General features: G+C 42.6%; 1 protein-coding gene and 1 long non-coding RNA gene across 6 annotated transcripts in view; both read right to left on the reverse strand.

Annotated features, from left to right (window-relative positions):
• The window catches only part of ckap2l (cytoskeleton associated protein 2-like), a 90697-nt gene that overhangs the window by 24610 nt on the left and 44083 nt on the right, over positions 1-22004 (reverse strand). Inside the window, exons 9-12 of one of the 3 annotated variants that reach the window (XM_052479286.1) lie at positions 12447-16083; positions 11896-12008; positions 3250-3401; positions 2727-2833 (exon numbers count right to left, since the gene is read on the reverse strand). The exons of 1 other annotated variant lie outside the window; for it this stretch is intronic. In XM_052479286.1, coding sequence (XP_052335246.1) covers positions 15747-16083 — 337 coding nt within the window. In that variant the 3' untranslated portion in view covers positions 2727-2833; positions 3250-3401; positions 11896-12008; positions 12447-15746. Of the gene's footprint in view, positions 1-2726; positions 2834-3249; positions 3402-11895; positions 12009-12446; positions 16084-22004 lie in introns of those variants that run through there. One more of the 3 variants, XM_052479288.1, reaches the window with a different exon arrangement.
• On the reverse strand, positions 16594-21996 carry LOC127911765 (uncharacterized). Of its 3 annotated transcripts, XR_008079306.1 has the most exons (4): positions 18031-21996; positions 17951-17990; positions 17831-17910; positions 16594-17750 (listed from the first exon to the last, which is right to left on the reverse strand). It is a non-coding gene; the product is annotated as an uncharacterized LOC127911765 (long non-coding RNA). The 3 variants fall into 3 exon arrangements; XR_008079305.1 differs by having other exon boundaries at positions 17831-18030; positions 18071-21996; XR_008079304.1 differs by having other exon boundaries at positions 17831-17990.

Consider the following 22004-nt stretch of genomic DNA (forward strand, 5'->3'; position numbering starts at 1 on the left):
GCACTTTTCGCACCAAAGTACGTTCATCCCTAGGAGACAGAGCGCGTCTCCTTCCTGAGTAGTATGACGGCTGCGTGGTCCCATGGTGTTTATACTTGCGTACTATTGTTTGTACAGATGAACGTGGTACCTTCAGACGTTTGGAAATTGCTCCCAAGAATGAACAAGACTTGTGGGGGTCTACCATTTTTCTTCCGAGGTCTTGGCTGACTTCTTTTGATTTTCCCATGATGTCAAGCAAAGAGGCACGGAGTTTGAAGGTAGGCCTTGAAATACATCCACAGGTACACCTCCAATTGATTCAAAGGATGTCAATTAGCCTATCAGAAGCTTCTATTTTTTTTCACCATAATTTTCTTGAATTTTCCAAGCTGTTTAAAGGCACAGTCAACTTAGTGTATGTAAACTTCTGACCCACTGGAATTGTGATACAGTGAATTATAAGTGAAATAATTTGTCTGTAAACAATTGTTGGACAATTTACTAGTGTCATGCACAAAGTATATGTCCTAACCGACTTGACAAAACTATAGTTTGTTTACAAGAAATGTGTGGAGTGGTTGAAAAACAAGTTGTTTTTAATGACTCCAACCTAAGTGTATGTAAACTTCTGACTTCAACTGTACACACACACACACACACACACACACACACACACACACACACACACACACACACACACACACACACACACACACACACACACACACACCCTTTCAAAAGTTTGGCGTCACTTAGAAATGTCCTTGTTTTTGAAAGAAAATGTAATGAACAAGAATTGTGCTTAACATAAAATTGATCATAAATACAGTGTAGACATTGTTAATAATGCTATAAATGACTATTGTGGCTGGAAACGGCAGATATTTTTGTGGAATATCTACTTAGGCGAACAGAGGTCCATGATCAGCATCACTCCTGTGTTCTAAAGGCACGATGCGTTAGTTAATCCAAGTTTATCCTTTTAAAAGGCTAATTGATCATTAGAAAACCCTTTTGCAATTATGTTCCTTATGACGACCCTCCCACTCTGTCTGCCGAATTCGCTCTCTTTGCTCTTGTTTTCCTGAATAGGATGTTGGTGGGCGGAGCAGAGGGTTGTTAGAGAAATGGGACACACCTGGGCTCGGGTGTGTCCCAAGATAAATGCACCTCTTCCCCATTCATCGGGAAGACTCTCTCCATGCAGACACAGATTTTGGTTGTGGCTGTTTTGTGGCTGTTTGCGTTGGCACCTTTCAACACCCCTCATTATCACATTTATGCACGCAACCACTCACTACACACACTATCAATTCTTATTTAGTTTACTTAAGGAATAACAAAATATATTAACTAATCTCCACGTCGTCTCCCTTTTTGTTACGCACTTTGAGCCGGTTCGTGACACAGCACAGCTGAAAACGTTTCTGATTAAAGAAGCAATAAAACTGGCCTTTAGACTAGCTGAGAATCTGGAACATCAGCATTTGTGGGTTTGTTTACAGGCTCAGAATAGCCAGAAACAAAGAACTTCCAGTATTTATTTTTGCTGAGTTATATATATATATTTTTTAAGAACAGTAAATGACTAATACCAAATGATGGGGATTGACATTACATCTACTAGTCCTTATGGTTACAAATATAAGGTGGAATTGATCCAATAAAAAATATCAAATGGCAAACAATTCACACAATGAATGTGTAAGAATTGGCAGAAGACATTGGTGCACATTCTGGAGAGCGACGCCCATATCGTCGCCACACACCCCTCCCCTTGTCTCAACATTTTAAATTATACTCAAGGAACCATCTTCACACATAATAGATGCTTTTCACTGACAGCCACAAGTCAAACAGCAACGTGGCTGCCCAAACAGGCCTACGTACCTGTGATTTGAAACAATACATAGCAAAAATAAAAATGTTTAAGAAGCTGATGATCCAAGTCAAGCTCTCTGGTAAAGTATTTTAAATGATTTTATTTGGACGGGGGTAATTATATAATTTTGGCAAACCATCAATTTACTTTAGGGTAAGCCAGCATCCAAACAGTGCACTGTGCAACCGCCAACTCTCTGTTCTAATTAGCTTAGCTGAAACCAGAGATCTGTAAATGATGACGAGATGCTCATGTTTCCGCCCTAACAATGTGAGTCATTGTCCCAAAGGTGGGAATGCAGGTGACAAGCTCAGATTTGCATATTATGCCCATAAACCCATTGGGCTTATTGGGGATAGATTTTGGCAAGAGTGAGCCATCTTGCTTCTCCTCTTCCTCTCTGCTAAAATTAGCGAGTGAAACAGCGCCCCTCTGTCTTACTATCTGATGCTGTTTGGCCAGAAAAAGCCATGCCATACTCTTATTGTCCAGACCGCATCAGATTCGTGGTCTACGGAGACAGAGTGGTGCTGTTCTGCTCAATCGGAGGCTTTATCAGAGACTGATAAGTCTTTATGTCAGCGTGCGTCTCGGTCAAATAAATGATCAATATTTGATTTGTACGGGTAAGGAGGTTGGTCGGGCCAGGCCCCATAGGTCCCATAGGTCCCATAGGCCCCATAGGCCCCATAGGCCCCATAGGCCCCATAGGTCCCATAGGTCCCATAGGCCCCATAGGCCCCATAGGCCCCATAGGTCCCGCACATAACACTCTCTGACTTCTATGGAGTTGGTCAATTCTTGTAGTCCAAAAGAGTCCGCAACAAACGTATTTTCAAATGCAATGAAATATATGTATTACCTTCACGTCATCCCCGTCGACAACAGAGAAAACTGTCTGATCATTATGCCGGAAACTAAACGCCAATCCAACAGATTTCGAATCCCTTTTCAAGTGGTAGACGGTCACTGAAAAGCAAAATAAGCATTCTTTACTTCCTAGGGTGTGATAGAAATCTACACATTTTTTCCGCCAATAGTTGTATTTCTTTTCTTCTTGTTGCCACAAAAAACAATCAACAAAGTAATGAATTCAGTTAGAATGTCCCTTTAAAGCAGGTGTGGAGGGCCCTGTGTCTGCTGTTTTTTCTCTTCATTTCGATGTGTGTTCAATTAAGACCTAAAAAAAACATGTAAGGGGAGTTCCTAACTAATCAATGATAAAATACAAGGGGAGGAGCCAAAATCCACCTCCACTCCAGGAAGTGAATTTAACACCCCTCTGCTTTAAAGGGACACAATACACTATTCTTTATGGGTCTTCTGCAGAAATCACACATTTTACACAATGCAGCAAACAGCATCACTTTAATTCATACTCCTACCTTCATGATTGATTTTCTCATTCTTTTGTTTCTCCTTGACAATGATGACTGGTTGGTTTAGAGAAAATGAATTTCTGACTGACGCTATCTTCCCTGTAACTTCCATGTGCTTGTAGGTGGTGTGGATTATTTCTTCTCCTGACATGGTAGATCTGTAGAACAACCAACGATCAATTAACAAGATACAGAATGGAGAAAGTTTTGTTGATGCAGAGGAATGTATATGTTTTTAAATAACACTCTTAGTAAAGTTCAGAGAACATTCTAAAAATGTTATGGAAAGTTTTCTTAATGCTCTTGGGAAAATTTGAGAACTTTAAAAACTTTTTTTTATAGTGTTTGCAAACTGATACATGACACATTAATACCAAAATAACATGCAAAACAGGCAACAAAACTTTATTAAATAATAACACACACACACACACATTTTAGCTAAACAGACAGGGCTCAAAACAGCTGGGGTACTGCCCCACCGGCCCGGAAAGACGGGTCCCCACCGACCGTGCGTAAACTAAAACAAAGACAGGCATAATGGCAGTACTCCTTAGACACTGTGGATCCAAAGGGGCTAAATGAGGATGTTCTTGTTTCTATAATGTTGTTGCCTTGTTCTTTGGGGTCTCGGTCTCTCCGGATTCACAGACACCCAAATATCAGCTATGTATAATTATAATTAATTGTATAATTATTGTAATAATAATTATTATTATAAATAATAATTTGACCTGTTGATTAACAAGACACACAATTTATTTTATTAAGTTGTGTAATAATTTACCCGATCGTATTATAATGATGTATTTCTTCACATGGTTGTGTCTCAATGAGCCACTAGACTATAAATAGGAGCTATGTGCAATGGTCAGGTCGCTTTGAGGAAGACGTCAGCTTGACGTCGAGACGCCAGTCACCTGTTCGCATCCTGTACAATGAGTTAACGTGAGCAAAAATACATGAATCTCTTCCTTGTTTTTGTTGAGTGCTCCAACTCCAATTTTAACTCTAATTAGTCCTTTCCTTTGCTTGTTGACGCAGGAAAGCCCACCTGAATCTATTTCAATCCCACTTTGTAACGCAACAAAATGGGTGAAAAAAATTATTGTGGGTCTCAGTAGGTTCTTGCATTACCCATAACACAATTACAAACCACTATCTCAACACTTTGTTTATGAACTCAGCAGTACATACATACTCTCCACATTATCTTCATTTTAAGATGGAATCAACAGTAGTGGGAAACAGCGCCACTGTTACTCTGTCACTGTCTACTGTCTGTTACTGTCACTGTCTGTTACTGTCACTGTCTGTTACTATCTGTCACTGTCTACTGTCTGTCACTGTCTACTGTCTGTTACTATCTGTCACTGTCTGTCTGTTACTATCTGTCACTGTCTACTGTCTGTTCCTGTCTACTGTCTGTTACTATCTGTCACTGTCTACTGTCTGTTACTGTCTACTGTCTGTTACTGTCTACTGTCTGTTACTATCTGTCACTGTCTACTGTCTGTTACTGTCTACTATCTGTCACTGTCTACTGTCTGTTCCTGTCTATTGTCTGTCACTGTCTACTGTCTGTTACTGTCTACTATCTGTCACAGTCTACTGTCTGTTCCTGTCTACTGTCTGTTACTGTCTACTGTCTGTTGCTGTCTACTGTCTGTTGCTGTCTACTGTCTGTTGCTGTCTACTGTCTGTTGCTGTCTACTGTCTGTCACAGTCTACTGTCTGTCACTGTCTACTGTCTGTTCCTGTCTACTGTCTGTCACAGTCTACTGTCTGTTCCTGTCTACTGTCTGTCACAGTCTACTGTCTGTTACTATCTGTCACTGTCTACTGTATGTTACTGTCTACTGTCTGTTACTGTCTCCTGTCTGTTACTGTCTCCTGTCTGTTACTGTCTACTGTCTACTGTCTGTTACTGTCTCCTGTCTGTTACTGTCTCCTGTCTGTTACTGTCTACTGTCTGTCTACTGTCTACTGTCTGTTACTGTCTACTGTCTGTTACTGTCTCCTGTCTGTTACTGTCTCCTGTCTGTTACTGTCTCCTGCCTGTCACTGTTGTAGTTATTGTTACATATAGAGACAGATATGATACTATTGAGCAAAGATAGGTGTACATTAGACCACAAACAGAAAGCGGACAGGAAACCACAGATTAAACAGACATAAGTGTAATGGCCGAAGCCATACGTGCTTTACTGTGCATAAGGGCTTAGGGCAAAGAGGAGGAGGTGACCCTTAAATACATGATCTATTATGGAAAGAGCAGGACACCATTATAAAGATTAGATAGAGAGGAACAAACATAAGTGCTTAGGGTAAAGGACATAAGTGCTTAGGTTAAAGGCCATAAGTGCTTAGGGTAAGATAGACATATTAATTTTAGGACACGAGGGTCCTGCCACCATTGTAATCTAATCAAGAGCGGATACAGGCGTTATTAGGCATGAACATGGAGGAAGCCTGGACTGAAAGATAATGGTGGCCGATGACCTGAGGGAAGTAACTCCATTAACATATGGAATGGACTCATATACTGTGTGTGTATAAATACAGAGCCAGTGCTCTGGGAAGGTGTGTGTTCCGCGGACCATCTAGGCTTCTGATATGTTTGTATTAAAAGCCTATCTTGAATTCACAAGTTCTTGTAAGTGTTATATTTTGAAATGATCCTCCGAAAACTGTCTGTTACTGTCTACTGTCTGTTACTGCCTACTGTCTGTTCCTGTCTACTGTCTGTTCCTGTCTGTCTGTTCCTGTCTGTCTGTTACTGTCTACTGTCTACTGTCTGTTACTGTCTTCTGTCTGTCACTGTCTGTTCCTGTCTACTGTCTGTTCCTGTCTACTGTCTGTTACCGTCTGTTCCTCTCTACTGTCTGTTCCTGTCTACTGTCTGTTCCTGTCTGTCACTGTCTGTCCCTGTCTGTTACTGTCTACTGTCTGTCACTGTCTGTCCCTTTCTGTTCCTGTCTACTGTCTGTTACTGTCTTCTGTCTGTCCCTGTCTACTGTCTGTTACTATATGTTGCTGTCTACTGTCTGTTACTGTCTGTCACTGTCTACTGTCTGTTCCTGTCTGTCACTGTCTGTCTGTTACTGTCTGTCACTGTCTACTGTATGTTACTGTCTGTCACTGTCTACTGTCTGTTCCTGTCTACTGTCTGTTCCTGTCTGTCTGTTACTGTCTGTTCCTGTCTACTGTCTGTCTGTTCCTGTCTACTTTCTGTTACTGTCTACTGTCTGTTACTGTCTACTGTCTTACTGTCTTACTGTCTACTGTCTGTTACTGTCTTCCACTGTCTGTTCCTGTCTACTGTCTGTTACCGTCTGTTCCTCTCTACTGTCTGTTCCTGTCTACCTGTCTGTTCCTGTCTGTCTGTTTCTGTCTACTGTCTGTTCCTGTCTACTGTCTGTCACTGTCTGATTCTGTCTGTCACTGTCTGATTCTGTCTGTCACTGTCCACTGTCTGTCACTGTCCACTGTCTGTCACTGTCCACTGTCTGTCACTGTCCACTGTCTGTCACTGTCTACTGTCTGTTACTATATGTTGCTGTCTACTGTCTGTTACCGTCTGTCACTGTCTACTGTCTGTTCCTGTCGGTCACTGTCTACTGTCTGTTACTGTCTGTCACTGTCTACTGTCTGTTACTGTCTGTCACTGTCTACTGTCTGTTCCTGTCTGTTACTGTCTACTGTCTGTTCCTATCTGTTACTGTCTGTTACTGTCTACTGTCTGTTCCTATCTGTTGCTGTCTACTGTCTGTTCCTGTCTACTGTCTGTTACTGTCTGTCACTGTCTACTGTCTGTTCCTGTCTGTCACTGTCTACTGTCTGTCACTATCTGTTACTGTCTGTCACTGTCTACTGTCTGTCTGTTACTGTCTGTCGCTGTCTACTGTCGGTTGCTGTCTACTGTCTGTTGCTGTCTACTGTCTGTCACTGTCTGTTACTGTCTACTGTCTGTCACTGTCTACTGTCTGTTACTGTCTGTTGCTGTCTACTATCTGTTGCTGTCTACTGTCTGTTACTGTCTACTGTCTGTTCCTGTCTACTGTCTGTCACTGTGTTACTGTCTACTGTCTGTTACTGTCTACTGTCTGTTACTGTCGGTTGCTGTCTGTTACTGTCTACTGTCTGTTCCTGTCTGATACTGTCTACTGTCTGTTACTGTCTGTCACTGTCTGATACTGTCTGTCACTGTCTACTGTCTGTTACTGTCTGTTGCTGTCTACTGTCTGTTACTGTCTGTTACTGTCTGTTCCTGTCTACTGTCTGTCACTGTCTGCTGTCTGTTACTGTCTACTGTCTGTTCCTGTCTGTCACTGTCTACTGTCTGTTCCTGTCTGTCACTGTCTACTGTCTGTTACTGTCTGTCACTGTCTATTGTCTGTTCCTGTCTGTCACTGTCTACTGTCTGTTCCTGTCTGTCATTGTCTACTGTCTGTTCCTGTCTGTTACTGTCTATGGTATGTTCCTGTCTGTCACTGTCTACTGTCTGTTACTGTCTGTCGCTGTCTGTTACTGTCTACTGTCTGTTCCTGTCTGTCACTGTATACTGTCTGTCACTGTCTGCTGTCTGTTACTGTCTACTGTCTGTTCCTGTCTGTCACTGTCTACTGTCTGTTCCTGTCTGTCACTGTCTACTGTCTGTTACTGTCTGTCACTGTCTACTGTCTGTTACTGTCTGTCACTGTCTACTGTCTGTTACTGTCTGTCACTGTCTACTGTCTGTTACTGTCTGTTACTGTCTATTGTCTGTTCCTGTCTGTCACTGTCTACTGTCTGTTCCTGTCTGTCACTGTCTACTGTCTGTTCCTGTCTGTCACTGTCTACTGTCTGTTCCTGTCTGTTACTGTCTGCTGTCTGTTCCTGTCTGTCACTGTCTGTCACTGTCTACTGTCTGTTCCTGTCTGTCACTGTCTACTGTCTGTTCCTGTCTGTTCCTGTCTACTGTCTGTTCCTGTCTACTGTCTGTTACTGTCTGTTCCTGTCTGTCACTGTCTACTGTCTGTTACTGTCTACTGTCTGTCACTGTCTACTGTCTGTCACTGTCTACTGTCTGTCACTGTCTACTGTCTGTTCCTGTCTGTCACTGTCTACTGTCTGTTCCTGTCTGTCACTGTCTACTGTCTGTTCCTGTCTGTTACTGTCTACTGTCTGTTACTGTTACTGTCTGTCTGTTACTGTCTACTGTCTGTCTGTTACTGTCTCCTGTCTGTTACTGTCTACTGTCTGTTACTGTCTCCTGTCTGTCACTGTCTCCTGTCTGTTACTGTCTGTTACTGTCTACTGTCTGTTACTGTCTACTGTCTGTTACTGTCTCCTGTCTGTTACTGTCTCCTGTCTGTTACTGTCTCCTGTCTGTTACTGTCTCCTGTCTGTTACTGTCTACTGTCTGTTACTGTCTCCTGTCTGTCACTGTCTACTGTCTGTTCCTGTCTGTCACTGTCTACTGTCTGTTCCTGTCTGTCACTGTCTACTGTCTGTTCCTGTCTGTTACTGTCTACTGTCTGTTACTGTCTGTTACTGTCTACTGTCTGTTACTGTCTACTGTCTGTTACTGTCTCCTGTCTGTTACTGTCTCCTGTCTGTTACTGTCTCCTGTCTGTTACTGTCTCCTGTCTGTCACTGTCTCCTGTCTGTCACTGTCTCCTGTCTGTCACTGTCTCCTGTCTGTCACTGTTGTTGTAGTTATTGTTACATATAGAGACAGATATGACACTATTGAGCAAAGATAGGTGTACATTAGACCACAAACAGAAAGCGGACAGGAAACCAAAGATTAAACAGACATAAGTGTAATGGCCGAAGCCATACGTGCTTTACTGTGCATAAGGGCTTAGGGCAAAGAGGAGGAGGTGACCCTTAAATACATGATCTATTATGGAAAGAGCAGGACACCATTATAAAGATTAGATAGAGAGGAACAAACATAAGTGCTTAGGGTAAAGGACATAAGTGCTTGGGTTAAAGGCCATAAGTGCTTAGGGTAAAGGACATAAGTGCTTAGGGTAAAGGACATAAGTGCTTAGGGTAAAGGACATAAGTGCTTAGGGTAAAGGACATAAGTGCTTAGGTTAAAGGCCATAAGTGCTTAGGGTAAAGGACATAAGTGCTTAGGTTAAAGGCCATAAGTGTTTAGGGTAAGATAGACATATATTAATTTTAGGACACGAGGGTCCTGCCACCATTGTAATCTAATCAAGAGCGGATACAGGCGTTATTAGGCATGAACATGGAGGAAGCCTGGACTGAAAGATAATGGTGGCCGATGACCTGAGGGAAGTAACTCCATTAACATATGGAATGGACTCATATACTGTGTGTGTATAAATACAGAGCCAGTGCTCTGGGAAGGTGTGTGTTCCGCGGACCATCTAGGCTTCTGATATGTTTGTATTAAAAGCCTATCTTGAATTCACAAGTTCTTGTAAGTGTTATATTTTGAAACGATCCTCCGAAAACTGTCTGTTACTGTCTACTGTCTGTTACTGCCTACTGTCTGTTCCTGTCTCATGTCTGTTACTGTCTGTTCCTGTCTACTGTCTGTCACTGTCTCCTGTCTGTTACTGTCTGTTCCTGTCTACTGTCTGTCACTGTCTCCTCCTGTCTGTTACTGTCTGTCACTGTCTGTCTACTGTCTGTCTGTCTGTTGCTGTCTACTGTCTGTCACTGTCTACTGTCTACTGTCTACTGTCACAGCCTATAGGGATGAGGTCACACCTTGATGTGTGATGCCTGGACAACAACCTCTCCCTCAATGTGATCAAGACAAAGGAGAGGATTGTGGACTACAGGAAAAGGAGAACCGAGCACGCTCCCATTTTCATCAACATTGCTGTAGTGGATCAGGTTGAGAGCTTCAAGTTCCTTGGCGTCCACATCACCAACAAACTATCATGGTCCAAGCACACCAAGACAGTCGTGAAGAGGGCACGACAAAGCCTATTCCCCCTCAGGAATCTGAAAAGATTTGGCATGGGTCCTCAGATCCTCAAGTTCTACAGCTGCACCATTGAGAGCATCCTGACTGGTTACATCACTGCCTGGTATGGCAACTGCTTGGCCTCCGACCGCAAGGCACTAGAGGGTAGTGCGTACGGCCCAGTACATCACTGATTCCAATCTTCCTGTGATCCAGGACCTCTATACCAGGTGGTGTCAGATGAAGGCCCTAAAAATTGTCAGACTCGTCACCCCAGTCATAGACTGTTCTACTGTAGTTTCTACCCCCAAGCCATAAGACTACTGATCAGCTAATCAAATGGCTACCCAGACTATTTGCATTGCCCCCGCCCCCCCATCTTTTACACTGCTGCTACTCTCTGTTTATTATCTATGTAGTCACTTTAATAACTCTACCTGCATGTACATATTACTTCAATTACCTTGACTAACCGGTGCCCCCGCACATCGACTCGGTACCCCTTGTATTTATTTAGCCTCCACCTTGACTCTATACCGGTACCCCTTGTATATAGCCTCTCTATTGTTATTTTACTGCTGCTCTTTAAATATGTTACTTTCATTTGTTTTTATTTTTTTAAATGTACTTGTCTATTTTAGTCTTAAAACATATTTTTTTCTTACAACTGCATTGTTGGTTAAGGGCTTGTAAGTAACCATTTCACTGTCAGGTCTACAGCCTTTGTATTCCACGCATTTGACAAATAAAGTGTGATTTGATTTGGTCATTCATGCTGAAAGGTTAAGCCTAGTGTAGCAATCTGCCAACCTCCTTAAAGGCAGGCATAAATACTCTTTATCTGGAAAAAAGTATATGCAAACACGCATCTGCCAGCTTAAAAACATTATGAAGTTAGAATTCCCACCCAGTTGCCAAAATGAAATAAAAAATGGACGTCCTTAATGGCACTGCCCATGCTAATGAGTCACTTTGGCCACTATAGCTCTCTATCATTCTCTATGGTCTATTGTTTGTCTTTTAAACCATAATTTCCTCTTTGGTTTCAGCATTTTAAACACCTTGAGCAAATAATGTACTCACAGCATTCTATATTTTCGTGAAGCTTGCATTCAATGGCCTCTCCCTGTTGCACACATGAACCTTCCATTCCCTCCTGTCCCAAGGGGATTTATGTCTGATTTAAGATGAAATCAACAACCCTGATACTTTATTTGGCACTTAATAGGCATTTGCTACAGTATTTTTAATTTTTTTATTTAACCTCTTGAAATGAGAGAACGTGTTTTTTTATTAAGTTCAACATGAGCGCTTTATGACAGAATGTTATACTTCTCAAACGGCAGGTGGTGGAACAACCCAACCAAGTTGTATTCTCCAGCAATCAATGTGTAAACTATATCATTAATAAAAATAACTCGGAACAGCAGGAAATATTGCAACTGGCACCTTTACATTTTATAACCTTTATAAACGTATATGATTAAATAACACGTTTCTTCATTTACACAAATGGCAATGAATCCAATCCATTAAATAAAATAATTGATAAAGAAAATACGTCTAGAAATGGTTAGTATTTCATTGGGATTCCTGGGGTCCAAAACAGGACAATGCAATGCTGCAAATATCACATTCTGTAGAATAAAAACAAATCATTCTAAATGAATAAAATACACTTGTTAAAAAATAAGTTAGAGAAAGAGGAATTGACATACTTTCTCCGTTGCCTGGTCTTGTAGATGCTGAGTTGTAAAAGTTTGGTGCTGCAATGCTGTTGTGCTTTCTTGGTTGTAGGATCTGCAATGTCTGCACGCTCACGGCGCCCCAACTATTTTATAGAGCGCACATCGGAATGCGAAATGTGAAATCAGAATGCGAAACGCAAATGGAACCCAAAAATATTGGAGAGTATCGACGGTAACAAGCAAATGGCACCCAGATTGGTGAATATCGACGGTTAAATCGACAAGTTAAACCAGAAACATAATTTATAGAAACTATATTGAGCATTCCAGGTACATTTTATATGGAAGGGTGGGACGGCAGTTTGGCATGTAAATGACAGTATGTAGAGATGTCTTGTTTTGCCAGTCTTGGGTTCGAGTCAAACAGTTGCAACACACACATATATGATTGTCTTCTAGAATGACATTCACGGGTAAAACAGAATCTGGAATATGATGTATTTATTAGTGTGTCCTAAATGTATCAGCTCTGTAATTAACTTTAGAATGTAAAATGTGTATGTTAGTTTGTGAGAACTCACTAATTCCCCATCATTCATTCTGTTTGCTTCAGCACATCCAATTAATTGATTTCAATAGTTTGACAATTAGTCTGGTTCGGACAAGCCTCCTTCCCAGGTTTCGTTCATGGTGAGGTGAAAACACAAGTCTGGTTCGGACTAACAAAATGCGTTCACTTATAAAATTGAGGACACTGAAATTACCAAAGTCAATTATTTATTATACATAAATACAGACATCATTCATGCCTCTAAATTACAAAAAAACGACATTAAAAAATAAAGCAGGTACAGTTGAAGTCGGAAGTTTACATACACCTTAGCCAAATACATTTAAACTCAGTTTTTCACAATTACTGACATTTAATCCAGTAAAAACCCCATTTTAGGTCAGTTAGGATCACCACTTTATTTTAAGAATGTGAAACGTCAGAATAATAGCAGAGGGAATTATGTATTTCAGCTTTTATTTCTTTCATCACATTCCCACTGGGTCAGAAGTTTACATACACTCAATTAGTATTTGGTAGCATTGCCTTTAAATTGTTTAACTTGGGTCAAATGTTTCTGGTAGCCTACCACAAGCTTCCCACAATCAGTTGGGTGAATTTTGTCCCATTCGTTAGGCAAGGGTCATTTCAGTGTAGGAAATGATGAAACAGTGTTACTGCCACCAGTAAGTACACACAGTGATATATATCCCCTGGCACGGTCCCCGCAGCCAGACAACTTTCTCAAGGCTTCTGGAGGGAAATGCTGTAGGAACGCTCAACCGCTGTCACTTATTCAGCAGACAAACTTTCAACCGGTTCTCGCCATTAAGCAGCGAGTCGGAGTCAGAAGCCTTCTCTGGCCTCTACTCCTCCCAGTACGGGGTCAGACGCCGAAGCCTCCCACCATTAGCTCTGACAAATTGAAAACCCTAGTCATTGGCGATTCCATTACCCACAGTATTAGACTTAAAACGAATCATCCAGCGATCATACAGTATATTGTTTACCAAGGGGCAGGGCTACCGACGTTAAGGCTAATCTGAAGATGGTGCTGGCTAAAACTAAAACTGGCGAGTGTAGAAATATTGTTATCCACATCAGCAACAACGATGTTCGGACGAAACAGTCAGAGGTCACCAAGCAACATAGCTTCAGCGTGTAAATTAGCTAGAAAGATGTGTCGGCATCAAGTAATTGTCTCTGGCCCCCTCCCAGTTAGGGGGAGTGATGAGCTCTACAGCAGTCTCACAAATCAATTGCTGGTTGAAAACTGTTTTCTGCCCCTCCCAAAAGATAAAAAATTGTAGATAATTGTCCCCCTTTCTGGGACTCACCCACAAACAGGACCAAGCCTGGCCTGTTGAGGAGTGACGGACTCCATTCAAGCTGGAAGGGTGCTCTCATCTTATCTACCAACATAGACAGGGCTTTAACTCCTCTAGCTCCACAATGAAATAGGGTGCAGGCCAGGCAGCAGGCTGTTAGTCAGCCTGCCAGCATAGTGGAGTCTGCCACTAGCACAGTCAGTGTAGTCAGATCAGCTATCCCCTTAGCTATTCCTCATAATCCTGGACTATCGGACCACCGTTTTATTACTTTTGCAATCGCAACAAAAAAGCTGCTCAGACCCCAACCAAGGAGCATCAAAAGTTGTGCTATAAATTCTCAGAGAACACAAAGATTCCTTGATGCCCTTCCAGACTCCCTCTGCCTACCCAAGGACGTCAGAGGACAAAAATCAGTTAACCACCTAGCTGAGGAACTCAATTTAACCTTGCCCAATACCCTAGAGGCAGTTGCATGCACCCCTACAAACATTTGTCATAAGAAACTAGCTCCCTGGTACATAAATACCCGAGCTCTGAAGCAAGCTTCCAGAAAATTGGAACGGAAATGGCGCCACACCAAACTGGAAGTCGTCCGACTAGCTTGGAAAGACAGTACCATGCAGTATCGAAGAGCCCTTACTGCTGCTCGATCATCCTATTTTTTCCAACTTAATTGAGGAAAATAAGAACAATCCGAAATGTATTTTTGATACTGTCGCAAAGCTAACTAAAAAGCAGAGGATGGCTTTTACTTCAGCAGTGATAAATTCAAGAACTTCTTTGAGGAAAAGAACATTATCATTAGAAAGCAAATTACGGACGCCTCTTTAAATCTGCATATTCCTCCAAAGCTCAGTTGTCCTGAGCTTTTGTTGCAAACCGTAGTCTGGCTTTTTTATGGTGGTTTTGGAGCAGTGGCTTCTTCCTTGCTGAGCGGCCTTTCAGGTTATATTGTACACGTTATACTGTAGATATAGATATTTTGAACCTGTTTCCTCCAGCATCAGTGTCCTTTGCTGTTGTTCTGGGATTGATTACACTTCTCGCACCAAAGTACGTTCATCTCTAGGAGACAGAATGCGTCTCCTTCCTGAGCGGTATGACGGCTGCGTGGTCCCATGGTGTTTATACTTGCATACTATTGTTTGTACATATGAACGTGGTACCTTCAGGCGTTTGGAAATTGCTCAAAAGGGTGAATTGTGGAGGTCTACAATTTTTATTTTATTTGTACAATTTTCCCATGATGTCAAGCGGAGGCGGAGTTTGAAGGTAGGCCTTGAAATACATCCACAGGTGCACCTCCAATTGACTCAAACAATGTCAATTAGCCTATCAGAAGCTCCTAAAGCCATCGTCATTTTCTGGAATTTTCCAAGCTTTTTAAAGGCACAGTTAACTTAGTGTATGTAAACTTCTGACACAGTGAATTATAAGTGAAATAATATGCCTGTAAACAATTGTTGGAAAAATTACTTGTGTCATGTACAAAGTAGATGTCCTAACCGACTTGCCAAAACTATAGTTTGTTAACAAGAATTTTGTGGAGTGGTTGAAAAACAAGTTTTTTTGACTCCAACTTACACTTAAGTAAACTTCCCACTTCAACTGTATGTACAATCTTTAAAAAAAACCTTACCACAGTTTGCATTAAAAAACAAAAGTCCATCTAAAAAGTCAATGGATGCTTTTGGTTTGACATACAAATGAGTAACTGTCGAGTTGGAAACCCATCTATGCATTACCCCCAGACAGATGGATCGACAGGCTCTTCCTGCACGATTCTGTACAGAAAAGTTTAGATTGACAAACTCACCCTTGTTTTACTGCAGCTCGCCACTAAGGAATGTGACCATGCACTGAAGGACATAACTGGACAGTTGTAAGCTACATTCCCAGATGGTGAGTGGGCATCATATCCAGCACCTCCCTATTCCTGTACTGGTAGATCAGGCTAAAGCAGGAGAGGAAGCCACTTTACACTACTTGGACACAGCCCGTTAGTCTTCTTCCTCAGCGTAGACCAGCTGGATGTTGACCTTGTCTCTCAGCGCACCGTTCTCTCTGTACACGTACAGATGGCCGTTTGGGACGGGCCCGGCGCTGCCTCCCCCCTCTTTGTCTCCCTCCCTCTCTCCTTTCCCCTCTCTCTCATCCTCCTGGGCCATCAGGTCATTGAAGGAGGCCACACATAGGTCGTGCTCCTGCAGGGAGGCGGGGTAGAAGAGCGCGGACCTCTCGATCCTCACAGAGCGCCTGACGGGCGTGAAGAATCTCAGCTCCTGTCCGTCCAACACGCGGGCCACCGCCGACTCCCTCTTCTGGCTCCTGAAACCACTGTGGGTGGGAGAGATCAGAGAGAACCGGTTACAGTATGAACAGTACATACACATGGCGATGGCTTACAAGCCCAGAGCACACGTTAAATGCAGTACACATGGTGATGGGTTTGAATCCCAGAACAAGGGTTTAATAACAGTACACATGGTGATGGGTTTGAATCCCAGAACAAGGGTTTAATAACAGTATACGTGGTAATGGGTTTGAATCCCAGAACACGGGTTAAATAACAGTACACATGGTGATGGGTTTGAATCCCAGAACAAGGGTTAAATAACAGTACACATGGTGATGGGTTTGAATCCCAGAACACGGGTTAAATAACAGTACACATGGTAATGGGTTTGAATCCCAGAACACGGGTTAAATAACAGTACACATGGTGATGGGTTTGAATCCCAGAACACGGGTTAAATAACAGTACACATGGTGATGGGTTTGAATCCCAGAACAAGGGTTAAATAACAGTACATGGTAATGGGTTTGAATCCCAGAACACGGGTTAAATAACAGTACACATGGTGATGGGTTTGAATCCCAGAACAAGGGTTTAATAACAGTATACGTGGTAATGGGTTTGAATCCCAGAACACGGGTTAAATAACAGTACACATGGTGATGGGTTTGAATCCCAGAACAAGGGTTTAATAACAGTATACGTGGTAATGGGTTTGAATCCCAGAACACGGGTTAAATAACAGTACACATGGTGATGGGATTGAAATGGCAGCTCTTGTCAATAGTTGTGCACTATATAGGGTAGGACTGCCCCCAATTAGTCGACAGGTCAATTGCTTGGTCGTAACGCTGTTGGTCGAGCAAAATGTTGTTCTTTTTAGTCAAGCAGTAACAAATATCTCTATACATTTGCACCCATCTCAGTGAACTAATCCATTGTGGAGGCCTAGACTAAAATGTGGTCGGAGGCTCCATATGGGAGGGTGGGACAATGCAGAGGGCTCTGTAGATTTCCGTAATTGACATGATTGGTTGACGGCTAGGTGGGGGCGGTACATCCTGTAGAAAACACACTCACTTCCTTGACGACAGCCCTGACTTCTGAGGCCGTTTCACTGTAAATGCTGCATGGCCAAAGCAGATGTCAGATTGACCATGTGTCCAGATGCACAATGCACTTGCCTCTCCAGAATGTCTCTCCTGCCAATATGTGCACATTCATTGTTTTATAACTTCATTGTGTGAATTGTTTGTGTTGATTGTTAGCGTCTATCAATTCCCCATTACACACATCCCCAGTTAATTCCTATAATATATCTAAATCTACAATGTTTGTTACTTTGGTTATGGTCTTTTCTGTTAATGCAATCAATATTATTATTCCAGTCTTCCAGCTATCATTGTCAGAGTGCACAACCTATGCTACACTTGTCATTAACACATTTAGGCTTATTTCCATTTACCAGTTTTGTCAATTTAGTCAGTGTCCTTTGAGGGGCCTCCTGTCAATGTTGAGTAGAAGTGGGCCTATAGACTACCTGGCCAGCGGGCAAACGTGGGCATATAAAATGTGCCCATTTGAGGATCTGATATTTCTTATTGGCTTAACGCACCACCACTAATGACCTGTGGAGATCGATGTAATGTCTTCACCACCACTAATGACCTGTGGAGATCGACGTAATGTCTTCACCACCACTAATGACCTGTGGAGATCAATGTAATGTCTTCACCACCACTAATGACCTGTGGAGATCAATGTAATGTCTTCACCACCACTAATGACCTGTGGAGATCAATGTAATGTCTTCACCACCACTAATGACCTGTGGAGATCGACGTAATGTCTTCACCACCACTAATGACCTGTGGAGATCGATGTAATGTCTTCACCACCACTAATGACCTGTGGAGATCGACGTAATGTCTTCACCACCACTAATGACCTGTGGAGATCAATGTAATGTCTTCACCACCACTAATGACCTGTGGAGATCGATGTAATGTCTTCACCACCACTAATGACCTGTGGAGATCGACGTAATGTCTTCACCACCACTAATGACCTGTGGAGATCGATGTAATGTCTTCACCACCACTAATGACCTGTGGAGATCGATGTAATGTCTTCACCACCACTAATGACCTGTGGAGATCAATGTAATGTCTTCACCACCACTAATGACCTGTGGAGATCAATGTAATGTTTTCACCACCTCAAACAGCAGGCAAACAAAGTCTAATGTTTTTACATCCATTGAGAATGACAATAGTTCCTCAATATATTTCAAGCTCTCTCCCTTTCAATAACCACTCAGCTTGAAAGGGAAAAATGTAATGCTCTGAAATGTCATAAAATAGGCCGACTTAATTACTTGTTATCAGTGCAGGACTTGAACTGAAATAGGTTCCGGTATGGATTTTGGGTGCCGGTACTGTTTATATTTAGGTGCAGTTTATATTTAGTGTAATATTTTATAAAAAGAGGAAGAGGAGGTCAAGCAGTAGAACATTTGACGTTTCTCAGCTCTGGTGAGTTCCTGCCGAAGTCAGGCTGTCACGACCTCCGCCGAAGTCGGTCCCTCTTCCTTGTTCGGGAGGCGTTCGGCGGTCGATGTCACCGGCTTTCTAGCCACCGCCGATCCACTTTTCATGTATGTGCCTATTCACACCTGGCTTCACTCAACCAATTACTCGTTATTATTTAACCCTCTGTTCCCCATGTTGTGTTCGTGAGTGATTATTTGTGATACGGGGCTTTCAGGTTTGCCTTGTATATTTGTATTTTATGAGTAAAATACTTTGATTACTCATATCTGCTGTCCTGCGCCGGACTCCAACACCAGCTACACATAGGACCCCTTACACGAGCACATATAGCCAACAGCTGTGTCTGTCCCGAGCTCACTGGTGCAAGAAACCGAGGGTCCAGAATATGTTATGCAACGTTGCATGTTCACGAGCCAAGCTTCAGGACAGACCCAAGAAAGCCAGCAGGAAGAGAATAGTTGTCGGGTTACGTTTTAATTGTTCTTTGTCTTATTAAAACACATAGGGTGTGTCTGTACGGAAAATACACGTTTAAAATGTAGACTATTCGATTTGGTCGAAAGAACAGACTACTTTCGGCCAACCAAGATGTTTGCTAGTCGGGGACAGCCCTAATATAGGGAATAGGGTGCCAATCGGAACATAGACAAGGAGATTGGGGCGACAGGAAGCTTAGCGGGGCGGCAGGCAGCCTAGTGGTTAGAGCGTTGGGCCAGTATCCGAAAGGTTGCTAGATCAAATCCCTGAGCCGAGGTAAAAAGCTGTAATTCTGCCCCTAAACAAGGCAGTCAACCCACTGTTCCTAGGCTGTCATTGTCAATAAGAATTTGTTCTTAACTGACTTGCCTAATTCAATAAAGGTTCAATAAAAATGGATGGGAATACGGGACATGCCCGAACCGGACCACCTGTTGCCAATGGCAGTGTTAGTGTCTGGGTACAAGGATGTGGTCAAATGAAGCCTTATTCAGTGTGGTAGCCCTTTACACTTGGATCCATATAAGAGTTGAAACATTTGGACACTGATAAGCACTTCAATGGAGCACAGAAACATGACCACAGCGCAGTATTGGTTTTGACTAACAGCAGTTGTGAATTGAAGTCAGAAGTTTACATACACTTAGGTTGGAGTCATTAAAACTACTTTTTTGAACCACTGCACACATGTCTTGTTAACAAACTGTCGTTTTTGCAAGTCGGTTAGGACATCTACTTTGTGCATGACACAAGTAATTTTTCCAACAATTGTTTACAGACAGATTATTTCACTGGATCACAATTCCAGTAAGTCAGAAGTTTACATACACTAAGTTGACTGTGCCTTTAAACAGCTTGGAAAATTCCAGAAAATGACATCATGGCTTTCAAGGCCTACCTTCAAACTCAGTGCCCTTTTGCTTGGCATCATGGGAACATCCAAATAAATCAGCCAAGACCTCAGAAAAAAAGTCTGATTCATTCTTGGGAGAAATTTCCAAACGCCTGAAGGTACCACGTTCATCTGTACAAACACCATGGGACCACGCAGCCGGCATACCGCTCAGGAAGGAGACGTACTTTGGAAATGTACTTTCAATCCCAGAACAGCAGCAAAGGATCTTGTCAAGTCGCTGGAGGAAACAGCAAAACAAGTCCTATATCGACATAACCTGAAAGGCCACTCAGCAATGAAAAGGCCACTGCTCTAGAACCGCCATAAAAAAAGCCAGACTACGGTTTGCAACTGCACATGGGGACAAAGCTTGTACTTTTTGGAGAAATGTCCTCTGGTCTGATGAAATAACAATAGAACTGTTTGGCCATAATGACCAACGTTATATTTGGAGGAAAAAGAGGGAGGCTTGCAAGTCGAAGAACTCCATCCCAACCGTGAAGCACAGGGGTAGCAGCATCATGTTGTGGGGGTGCTTTGCTGCAGGAGGGACTGGTGCACTTCACAAAATAGATGGCATCACGAGGAGAGAAAATTATGTGGATGTATTGAAGCAACAACTCAAGACATCAGTCAGGAAGCTAGGGCTTGTTAGCAAATGGGTCTTCCAAATGGACAATTACCCCAAGCATACTTCCAAAGTTGTGGCAAAATGGCTTAAGGACAACAAAGTCAAGGTATTGGCGTGGCCATCACAAAGCCCTGACCTCAATCCCATAGAAAATGTGTGGGCAGAACTGAAAAAGCGTGTGCGAGCAAGGAGGCCTAGAAACCAGACTCAGTTACAAAAGCACAGTAAGGAGGTATGTGACAAATTCACCCAACTTATTGTGGGAAGCTTGTAGAAGGCAACCTGAAACGTTTGACCCAAGTTAAACAATTTAAATGGCAATGCTACCAAATACTAATTGAGTGTATGTAAACTTCTGACCCACTGGGAATGTGATGAAAGACATAAAATCTGAAATAAATAGTTTTCCTTTACTATTATTCCGAAAATAAAGTGGAGATCCTTACTGACCTAAGACGGGGCATTTTAACTAGGATTAAATGTCAGGAATCGTGAAACTGAATTAATGTATTTGGTATGCAAACTTCCGACTAACTGTGTACACACACACCCTTTTTCAGGACCGTCTTTCAAAGATAATCAAACATCCAAATAGCTTCACAGATCTTCATTGTAAAGGATTTAAACATAGTTTCTCATGCTTGTTCAATGAACCATAAACAATTAATGAACATGCACCTGTGGAACAGTCGTTAAGACACTAACAGCTTACAGACGGTAGGAAATTAAGGTCACAGTTATGAAAACTTAGGACAGTAAAGAGGCCGTTCTAGTGACTCTGAAAAACACCAAAATAACGATTCCCAGTGTCCCTGCTCATCTGTGTGAACGTGCCTTGGCATGCTGTAAGGAGGAATGCACATGTGCAAAGGGTCATAAATTGCAATATCCGTACTGAGAGACACCTAAGACAGTGCTACAGGGAGACAGGACGGACAGCTGATTGTCCTTACAGTGGCAAAGCACGTGTAACAACACCTGCACAGGATTGGTACATCCGAACATCACACCTGCGGGACAGGTACAGGATGGCAACAACAACTGCCTGAGTTACACCAGGAACACACAATCCCTCCATCAGTGCTCAGACTGTCTGCAATAGGCTGAGAGAAGCTGGACTGAGGGCTTGTAGGCCTGTTGTAAGGCAGGTCCTCACCAGACATCACCGGCAATAAAGTCGCCTATGGGCACAGACCCACCGTCGCTGGACCAGACAGGACTGGCAAAAAGTGCTCTTCACTGACAAGTCGCGGTTTTGTCTCACCAGGGGTGATGGTCGGATTCACGTTTATCGTCGAAGGAATTAGCATTACACAGAGGCCTGTACTCTAGAGTGGGATCGGTTTGGAGGTGGAGGGTCCGTCGTGGTCTGGGGCGGTGTCATCGGACTGAGCTTGTTGTCATTAC

Source organism: Oncorhynchus keta, chromosome 25, assembly GCF_023373465.1.
Source record: "Oncorhynchus keta strain PuntledgeMale-10-30-2019 chromosome 25, Oket_V2, whole genome shotgun sequence".
NCBI classification, from domain to species: Eukaryota; Metazoa; Chordata; class Actinopteri; order Salmoniformes; family Salmonidae; genus Oncorhynchus; species Oncorhynchus keta.